The sequence below is a fragment of the Rhea americana genome, unplaced genomic scaffold (genome assembly GCF_003343005.1).
Source record: "Rhea americana isolate MKP2758 unplaced genomic scaffold, rheAme1 scaffold_8, whole genome shotgun sequence".
Taxonomy (NCBI): Eukaryota; Metazoa; Chordata; class Aves; order Rheiformes; family Rheidae; genus Rhea; species Rhea americana.
In genome coordinates this window covers 6157115-6168037 of record NW_028186978.1, presented here as the reverse complement: position 1 = coordinate 6168037, position 10923 = coordinate 6157115, and the positions used below count along the sequence as shown (strand labels likewise).

The 10923-nt window shown below is 39.9% G+C and overlaps 1 protein-coding gene across 1 annotated transcript in view; it reads right to left on the bottom strand.

The window, feature by feature from the left end:
* Window positions 1–10923, bottom strand: part of LOC146585545 (toll-like receptor 10) — a 26966-nt gene that overhangs the window by 9261 nt on the left and 6782 nt on the right. Inside the window, exon 3 of the mRNA XM_085322849.1 lies at window positions 4–1377. Within this exon, the coding sequence (XP_085178975.1) occupies window positions 4–1289 (1286 nt within the window). The 5' untranslated portion in view covers window positions 1290–1377. The remainder of the gene's footprint in view (window positions 1–3; window positions 1378–10923) is intronic.

Here is a 10923-nt window from a genome sequence, read left to right as displayed (position 1 = left end):
CGCTCCTCAGCTCCATCATGATGCAGCAGGTTGCTGCTCATGTCCAAATATTTCAGTGATTTCATATAGCTGGTCATGAAGCTCACCTTGGAAAGGCTCTCAAATTTATTTCTATGCAAAACAAGTGATTTCAAATCTGTCAGAGTGACACAATTCTGGAACAATTCATCTGTCAGGGCATTGTGGGAGAAATTTAAATACTGAAATGAGCTTGTTCTCTTGGGGCAAAGCATGTGTGGCATACACGCATCATATATTGTTAAATTTTCAATATTCATCTCCGAAAACTGTCTGTATAGAATCCCCTGGTTGAAATAATAAACCTTATTACGAGCATGCTCCAAAGTTAGTGCTTTCATGGAGCCACTCCAATAGACTGATTTTTCCTGAAAGCTTAATAAGAATAAATATTCGTATTCCGTCAGCTTCCCCACTGATCCTCGAAAAGTTAAATTTTTCACAGTCCAATACTCCACAGGTGAATACCAAATAAGTAGGAAGATTTGAAAAATGATACCCCATTGTAAATCCACGTTGTCAAGCATCAGAGCTGATGTCTTGATTTTTTTCAGAAACTTTAAAGAAGGAGAAGGAAAATCTTTGTAGCTCAAGGTATATATCATGTTAGTTATTTTTAAATTTTCTGAAGTGCTCATTCCATCATACAAGAGAAAAAAACTGAAGTTTTGGTTTGCTGAAAAAACTATGTGAAGGCTTCTTGTATTTAAAGCTGTCAGACTCTGAGGTTCATACCTAGAAAAGTCTTGTAAGGTTAGGAAGACAGTGTGCAGCTGCAAATGTGTGATGTATCTGAAGTCTGACTTCTGTATCATTTTGGCACTTAATCCTAGGTACTCCAGATGAAACATGGTCCCAAATTCCTGACAGACTGGCAAGGCAGTAAATTCATTGAAAGAAAGATCTAAATGTCTAAGACTTGCAACAGTTTGACAGTAAACTTTCAAAATGTTGTTATGAGAGAAATCTAAGTATTCTAAATCTTGATTGAACATAAAGACATTCAAGTCAAGCTCTGTAATTAGATTATGAGAAATATTCAATACCTGAAGGTCAGAAAGAGACATAAAATCAAAGATACTAAGTTCAGAGATTCTATTATGTGATAAATCTAATACACGAGTATGGACTAAAATGTTTTTCGGAACACTAGTTAGCAAACTGCTTGAATAGTTTGCAATAAATTCATTTTCCACAGTCAGCTGGATATTTTTCCAAAGAGTTAATATAAAGACCCAGGCAAAGACAAAGATATTTGTAAGAGCTGCCATTGTCTTACAGAATTATCTTGGTTGTTTACAGAAACAGAGAAGCATGGTTTCGTTTTCTGTTCAACACTTCTCAATATAGTGTCCAATCCTATGGAAAGAAAACACAATGAATTTGCTGAATAGGCTTAATTGTTGCATTCTCTATTCATTGCTATAATAAAATTCGATATAAAATTTATGCAATAAAAGTTAGATTTTTGTTGTTTTTTCTAAGGTAGTACCAATCCCTCCCACCCCTATTCTTTAATTCCAGATGAAACATGGTCCCATGTTAGGTGGAAAGAAATCCTTTTATAATGGGAGGAATAAAATCAGTGGTATCTTTAAAAAAAATACAGAGAAACTAAGAAATACAAATTTCACAGCAATCTTCAAAAAGGGTACAAATTTAGGGGTATTGGAGAACAAGACAAGCTTCCATCTGCTGCTTCCTGTGCCCCATGTCCAGACACACCTGGGGACAGAATTCCAAAAGCCTCACAGACCCTTAAGGGAATTGGCGCAAAAACAACCTCTTCACTCAGAAGAGCCAATGGATATTCCTCTTTGCACTTCAAAGACCAAGGACTTGGCCACGTACCCCCTCAAAGTCAGGGATCAGGGAAGCTAGCTATAGCAAAGACAGGGATGTCCATTTTTCCAGTAAGCCAAAAAGCTTGAGAAGGAATCATACTCTCATGAATATTGTAATGCCACTGTATCCAAAAGCACTTTTACAGGAAAACCACAGCACTATTAGTGACTCTGTATGAAGCTGTGGTGAAGCTACTTATGAAAAAAGACACTTTACTTCAAAACCTTGCAAAGTCTCCTGGATTTCCTAGGAACAACTCTCCATTTTTTTTCCTGTGCTGATTCTATTTGGAGAATAAAAAGTGTTTTAATTCATCCTTCATGCCATTTTTTGTTCAACAAAAATCAAAAGCCTATTTTTATCAGTTCTTGGTTACAAAGTGCGCTAGTGCATAAATAATTAGATTGGACTGACAACAAAACTTTCCCCTCCCAGTCTCCCTTCCAGCTTAATCATTTTCCTCAAGGAAGTAAAGCAAAAATACCTGTAGTTAATGTCACCAAAAGCAATAAGAAAATAAAACACTAATGTGGAAATCTACCTCTGTAGAATCTCACTGACAGACAGTCAAGTTCTGCCTGCAAAAGGTTGGGCTAGGCTATGTGAGAACAGAATGGGATTTAAGTGAAGCCGAGATGGTTTGTCAAAGTACAATGTGATTCACAGGAAGAATGAAGAGAAGGAAGCCTGACCCGGCTTCCTTCAAAGAGTAGCTGACCCTGTTTTTTAGAGCCCGGGCTGGCAATGAACCTCTTGAGATCAAAAAACACTTTGACCTGGAACTGTCTGGAGGAACTCCAGGGCAAAAGGGAAGTCAGGAACAAAGCAAGAATTTTTCTGAAAGGAGAGAAAAACAGAAACAGATTCTCTGCTCCATGTTCTATTACCAGATGAGATTTAATTTACTGTGCATGCTAAGGTGTGTGCTGCAAGAAGGCAGGATCCACACTACATAGCACTAAGATGGTCAAACTAAAAGAATAAAGCAGGTCTGTCTAACAAAGCGATATTAAGGGTCAGCAATAACCCATCCAAGACTATTTTATGATGGTGTTAAATTACAGTTGACTGAAAAAGAAAATTGCCATTCCAAAAGGTTCTTTGCCTTTCTTCTTTGTTGAAATTCAACACGCAGATGAGCATTTTCACCAAAATTTCAAAATGCAAGATTATCTTCCAATGGCAGAGAAATACCAGCACCTATCTGATGGAGTCCAGAGCATATATATCAAGAAGGAAAAAAAAATAATAATACAGCAAATATAACCCACCTTTTGTGTATGAAATTCATCCCTGAGCAAAAAACCAGCAAAAGACTTCTGCATACTCAGCTTATATTCTGAAGACAGAATTTCAAACATATGGAATCTTGAAGTTGAGGAATCTCTCAAGAGATGAAAATTCCTTTTTAATAGTTAATAATTGCTGCCACCAGAAGTAGAAAGATTTACTTACGTAGGCTATGTAATTCTAAGAATACATTCACTTTCAGTACAGTGCCAGTATTAAGAGTTCAAGGAAAGGAAAGAATTTTTAACAGCCCAAACGCAAAATATATTTACTCTTGCAGTATTTACATAATTACAGCTTAGGAGGAAATGGACCTATCCGCTGTACAGAATTCTCAACAAAGTAAGACTGCTTAAATAAATCTGCATTGCTAATTTTGTGTCTCTTTCTGACAGTTACCCAGGTGTTCTGGAAGTCTGGCAGCTGCAGTTGCCCTTTTACACGCCCAGAAAACAGGAAGTAAAACTTTCACAGCCAGCTTCTCTGCTTATCAGAATCAGAGCTCTACCCTCGGGACTTCTTTTCCCCAGCAAGCAGATTAACGCTTGCACAAGGACACACTGCAAAACTCAAAGCTCGAAAGCTAGTTACAGGGACAAACTGACATGGTTCAAAACTTACGTCAGTCATCTCGACACCTGATACGCCTCAGGTGGTTATCATGGAAACTTCACATTGTAACTTCCACCGAGAAATTACAGAAAATGTGCTGTAGATAACATCCTCTATGACATAAAAGCTGTATTGAGGCCACGAAGAACATAGCCATGTAAGACAAACTATCTGGGAACGGAGGATTAAGCAGTCATTCACTTAACTTTTTGAGCTAGGCATGAGCCTAGTGAGCAAATCAGCAAAGCAGAGAGTCAGTGCATTTCAAAGGCAGATGTAAACAACTGAAAACAACCTCTCATTCCCATAAGCCTCCAAACCAATATAACATGCTTCAGTAAGATTAATTAACAAGGAAGAAAGAAGATGAGAGTCTAGGCTCTGTTTTAAAGACTCATTTAATCTTAATGAATTTTAAGATTAAATTCATGAAGTATATAATGAATTTTTCAGGTATTAGCTGAGGGAGGGTAGAGGGAGTTTGGCCAACTGTGGCTCAATTCAAAGCTTATTCCCTTCCAGAGGACAGCACCTTGGAGGAGAGGTGAAGGGGAGCTTGCATCCAGCTAAAGAAGCTGAGAAAAACCTTCAAGGTTGCCTATGAAAATTTAATTTAAACAGTGGTGCCAAATATATTTAAAGTTTGCATTAGTTTCCTTCTATACTTTTCTTTGCAATTACTCTTCCAATTCTGTAAAGAAGAAATTAACCCTTTTGTTCTACTGGAAGAAAATTTCTGATTTTCATTTTGAGATTGATGAGTGAAGTAGTCTGAAGTGAAACTTGCTGACAATAAACCTGTTCTGCTTTCCTTTATGCAGTGAATCTAAGTAGTTCATTACAGATCAAGTTTCCGAGACACCCATGACCCAAGACAAGACTGGGGATCATGAATGTTTCTTAATAAGCAGCAAAAATCTGCTTGTCAGTTGATACTGTCTTGTATTCAGGTTAAATGGGAGATCTTCTCATTGGTCAGCATTAATCCATGTCCCCGTGGAAATGAGTAAGTGAAGGTGCTTGTTGGCAGAACAATAATTTGATAATCAAACTAATGAAAGCTTGTGAAGCCAAGGCAGTTTTACTCCCAATATAATTACTCAAAAATCTTTGCCGCGTTCAAAAAATCAAATACATCACCAAATTTCTTCAGAATTGATTCTGGTACACACAGAGCTGCCAAAAGCAAAAGTAGCCGCATCTTTAGTTGCAGTATGTTCAACTTCCCTACTTCCCTGCTTTATAAGACTTCAAAGCACATTTCAAAACAATCAGTCATAAATAAAAATTTGGCACTAACTGAAGCAAAACTGATACTTACTTCTGAATACCTCTGTTAATTCATTAAGGGCATTGCATAATATTATATTCAACAAAGCTTTGCAGGTTGGTCTCAGTTTACTGATTAAATCATTTTATATGTCACACAAAAGCTAAAAAGTAGTGTATTTCTATTTATGTACCCTTAATGCACTGGCTAAATGCTGTACTTCCCATAGTGAGTACATATACATGTATATATTCATGTAGATACCTCATTCCACTTCTGAAGTTTATACTGCTGGGTTTTTGCAGCTCATTAATTTATTTCTACCAATAAGCAATTATCTTCACAAACAGCCTTTCCTCAAGGTACATTCCAAATTTCTGCCTATATCTTGTGATTGCTCACCCGGAAAGGAATTGCAGCTACACGTGGGCTGGATAACACAAGCTATTCAGGACCAACAAGATCCCCAAAGGAGTGAAGAGTCTCTCCAACTGAAACTGCAGAAACGTAGTTACACATGCAAAACACTGAGTTAAAACTTAGCCAGAGTTGCTGGACTCATCCAAACACTTCTAAGAAGTTAATACAATCATGAAAAGCTGCAAGTGGCTAGATCAGTGTTTGGTCATGTTCAAGGAGTATAGATGGGCATTATGGTCAACCTCAGTGAATGTTTCTGAAATAAAAACTGTATCATCCAGCCCGAAGCATTGAGTGAAAAGACGAGTTTTACAGAGATTTTGACCTTTCTCCTAACAGAACACCTCAACTCTATGGAGTGCCATTTCTTTCCTTCTTCTCCCAGTTCCCTTTGCTGCTCTACACCTCTGCAGTAGAGCTTTAGGGATGATGCTCTATTACATTTTAAGGCTAAAAAAGAGCTGTGCTCTCAGCAGGAGAACCCAGCTGTGCATTGACTTCCACTCTGCCATAGTTCAGACAATCTCCTTTGCACTACATACTACTTATATATGAAAACATTTCCACTTTCACTTCATTTGCACATTTTCTGCGTTTTAAAGGGTGTTTAACCCCCATGTTATTGCTTTTGTGTGTTGATAGTATTATGCACCTAAACGTGACATTGTTGCTAGGCACTGAGATGACTCCTCAAATGCCACGAACCTGCTCTGATACAGTATCTGATGTAAGAATGTGTTTACCTACTCCCTTTCCCTCCTAGCTGGAGTACATTAGCAGCTGCAGCTTTCTGTGCAGAGCGAGTTGCAGACTGGTCATCAGTGTATGCAGGAAAAGGCTGCTTTCCAAAATGCCAGATAAAGTCCCAAGAGAAGAGGCTGACAAAGCATGTGAGGCTAATGTATGGCCTCCACATATGGGAAAATTTTCTCCTTAGACTAAAAACTGTTTTTACAGAAATCATTCAGAGTATAGCAGAGGCCAAGATAATTGTCTAGAATATCCTGATATATAATCTCTTGAGGAATCTTCTCCCCTGTGGAATCTGACAAATCAAATGGATGCAGTAATTCACTGCATGTTTAGCATGCTTTTGTTATTTATCTGGCAGATAATATAGACAAGAGTGTAATAATATGTGGGCTTTTGGTCCCCAAATACAAATTTTAATTGCTCACCACTCATATTACAAGTCTCCATTTCCAACATTATTCACTCATTTTGGATGTACACAGGAAACCTGTAATTATATTTTTATAGTTATGATCATATCAGCTACATTGCCAGAAATATATGAAGTGCCCAAGTTCTGTCCACAGCAGTAAGCAAACTCCTGCTAAACACTCCCACTCCTAAAAAAAATAATTAATTTCTGAGAACAGCTGTGTGTTCTCATCTGAGTAACATGAAGGCTTCCTAGTGCAGCCTGTGACTCTTGGAGATACTACTTTGTCCTCTGGCTGACAGAAGAATTCTATGAGTTCTTAAAGCTTCACACATTATGAGAAGGCTAACTGAATTTCAGAAGTTTTGTGAGCTGCTGCGACTAAAACTCTGAGACTTTTGCAGAGATTTTTCAAGGAAGCCATGTAACAATCCAGCTGTTCCAGGCTGTGTGAAAGTAACAGGCACACCAAAGTAATTAAGTCTGTCCAGCTTCAGTTTTTGAAGAACTAAATGACAGACATACACTGAATCCTTAGTTAGGGGGGAAGGAAGAAGCACAGAAAACATTCCTTTCTGCAGTGCCGAATGAGACAGCAATATGGCAATAGGTATGTTATATTAATTGAGGTTAAGTGAGATGGGAGTGGTAAAGGTGTCAGATTTACCTTTTCACTGTAAATCATTAAACAGTTGCCCACGGTTCAAGGTTTCAATCAACAGATCTTGGTCTGCTTAGACCTGGGGCAAACAATCACAATTAAAACCTTTTGCTAATAATAATGGAAGACAAAAATCAGATAATGTTAACTTTCTATACTAAATAATGATTTCATCTTAACATCCCTTCCTCTTTCTCCATGCCAAAGCAAATTCTGAAAAACAAAACACTCTGCTTACTGGTCATCTAAGTCTAGTATTCAAGACAGCAAACAGCTGTCCTTTGGGAGCAACAGTATCACAGAAGAATCACAGAAGGGTTGAGGCTGGAAGGAACTTCTGGAGATCATCTAGTCCAACCCCCCAGCTCAAGCAGGGTCACCTACAGCATGTTTCCAAGGATTGCATCCAGACAACTTTTGAATATCTGCAAGGAAGGAGATGACACAGCCTCTCTGGGTAACCTGTTCCAGTGCTCTATTATCCTCACAGAAGTTTCTTCTCATGTTCAGGTGGAACTTCTTGTGTTTCAATTTATGTCTGTTGCCTCTCATGCCACTTGGCGCCACTGAAAAAGAGTCCATCCTCTCTACACCTTCCCTTTAGATACTTACAAGCATTGATAAGATCTCCCCTCATGCTTCTCTTTTCCAGGCTGAACAGGCCCAGCTCTCACAGCCTTTCCTCTTAAGAGAGGTGCTTCAGTTCCTTAATTGTCTTAGTAGCCCTACGCTGGACTCTCTCCAGTAGTTCCATGTCTCTCTTGTACTGAGGAGCCTAGAATTGTACACGGTACTGTAGATGTGGCCTCAGCAGAACTGAGTAGAGGGGAGGATCACCTCCCTCGACCTGCTGGCAATGCACTTCCTAATGCAGGCCAGGATACCACTGGCCTTCTCGGCCACAAGGGCACGTTGCTGGCTCATGGTCAGCCTGCAGTTCCCCTAGGTCATTCTCCGCAGTTTTTTTCCCAGCAGGTCAGACTCCAGCCTGTCCTGGTGCATGGGGTTATTCCTCCCTAGGTGAAGGACTTTGCACTTCTCTTTGTTGAATTTCATGATGTCCTCTCTGCCCATCTCTTCAGTCTGTCAAGGTCCCTCTAAATTGTAGTACAGCCCTCTGGTGTATCAGCCACTCCTTCTAGATTTGTATTATCAACAAACTTGCTGAGAGTGCACTCTGTCTCTTCATTCAAGTCACTGATGAATAAGTTGAACAAGGCTGGACCCAGTACTGAGCCCTGAGAGACATCTCTAGCCACAGACCTCCAACTAGATTTTGCACCACTGAGCACAAACCCTCTGAGCCCTGCCTTTCAGCCAGTTCTGAATCTCCACTTCACTGTTTGCTCATCTATCCCACACTTCCTGAGCTTGCCTGTGAGGATGTTATGGGAGACAGTGTCAAAAGCCTTGCTAAAGTCAAGGCAGACAACATCCACTGCTCTACCCAGCTAGTCATCGCACTGTAGAAGGCTATCAGGTTCATTAAGCATGATTTCCCCCCATGAATCCATGCTGACTACTCCTGATCACCTTCTTTTCCTTCATATGCTTAGAGATTACCAGCCAGGATGAATTGTTCCATCATTTTTCCAGGGACTGAGATGAAGCTGACTGGCATGTAGTTCCCTGGGTCCTCCTTCTTGCCCTTTTTGAAGGCTGGAGTGACATTAACCTTCTTCCAGTCCTCAGGCACCTCTCATGTTCTCCACGACCTTTCAAAGACGATGGCGAATGGTCTAGCAATGATGTCTGCCAGCTCCCTCAACACTCATGGGTGCATCCCATCAGGGCCCATGGACTTGTGGATGTCCAGTTTGTGTAAATGATCTTTCTCCTCATTCAAGGGAAAGTTTTCCTTTCTCCAGACTTTCTCCATGGTCTCTAGGGTCTGAGATTCCTGAGACTTGGTCTCAGCAGTAAAGATTGAACCAAAGAAGGCATTCACAGTATCTCTGCCTTCTCTGTATCATTCATCACCAGGGTCCCCACCCCACTCATTAGTGGGCCCACATTCTCCCTAGTCCCCTTTTTGTTACTGATGTACTGCTTACTTCTTGCTGTCTTTGACACTTCTCATCTGATTCAATTCCAAATGGGCCTTGGCCTTCCTAGTCACATTCCTGCATACTTTGATGATGTTCCTATAATGCTCCCAACTGGCCTGTCCCTGTTTCCATCTTCTGTGCACTTCCTCCTTCTGCTGAGTTTTGCCAGGAGCTCCTTGTTCATCCATGCAGGTCACCTGCTCCCTTTGCTCAACTTCCAACAGTAATGTTTGCTGTGATGATCTTTAGCAGTTGTGAATGTTTGTCAGAGTTCATCTGCATCCTCTTGAAGGTAAAACAATACAATACAGGCAGAGGGGCCTGTTATATTCCTGTACAGGAGAGCAAATACTGTAAATATAGCTTGTATTTCTGGTTCCATCAATAGAGAGGCTGAATCTGATCTTATCAGCTGTTCCAAGACCTGGCAAATGTTTTCAACCTCTGTTTATTGCTTTTCTGATCACGAACTTAAAGCTGTGCTGCAAGAGACACTGTTTTGGCTGAAAAGGACAGACTCTTCTAATCAAAGGCATAAAAAGAGATAGGTCAATCGGTAGAAACAAAAGTCAGAAGCTAGAAGAATCATGAAGTAGAGAAGAACAGTTTCTCAAGATATAGCCAATGATGATGGAGGCAGTTACACCATTAGTGACATCCTTTGGTCATGATAAACCTTAGGATCAAGCTGATACCAGTATAGAGTCAAATTCAAATGATGGGAATTATTGTCAATTCATCACTTCTTCCTGCCAGCAGTGCCAAACTACAACCCCCAAAGGAGTAGCTCATCCTTTTTTTTTTCTTTCCCTTTCCCCAGTTCCCTCTTCCTCCCCAGAACTGCCTCCCATTGCCCAATCCCCAGTCAGTTCTCTTTTCTAACATGGCCATTTTCATCCACCTATGTTAGATACTCACAGCTTTCTACATCTGGATGCAAACCTTATAAGCTTCCTGAATATTGTTCCTTTTAAGCTTCCCTGAATCTGAGAAAACTCCATCCAGTAACTGCCTCCAGCTCTGGTTTTCTAGACATCTTCACAGAACGTGTAATATTCTTTATAGCAAGCTGATTTTGACAGCGGAAGTCATGTGACACAGCTGCCTAAGCTTTGTGATTCATGCAGCTCTCCAGCAATTCAAGTATTCCCTTCTAAACGACTACAACTTCTCAAGTTACTATTCTGCTTAGAAAATTCACTACTGTATTTTGAGCTGTATTTAAAAAAATACATTTCACACTGATTTCTGATTTGCCTTATCTGTATCAATCCCATGTAACTTTGAGTGAGATTTTCCTAAGCTGGTTTTTCCTTTAGTTAGAAGGCAGCATAGACAACTATGTAGACAAATGGTTCTGTAACAGAGCGAAACACATTGACTACCAATCAAAGTTACCAAATATTTATTATTTTACCAAGAAAAAAAGAACTGCAATAAACAGATTCTTAATCACTTTCCCCACACCTCTTTCTATCAGCCATTGGCAGGTTAGTGCCAATAGCTGCCCTCAAGTTAGCCCAGAAAAGGGCATGCTTGCTCCTCTCCTTTGGCCACTCCAGGTAGGTTCTCTTGGCCATGAGAGCCTTCAGCT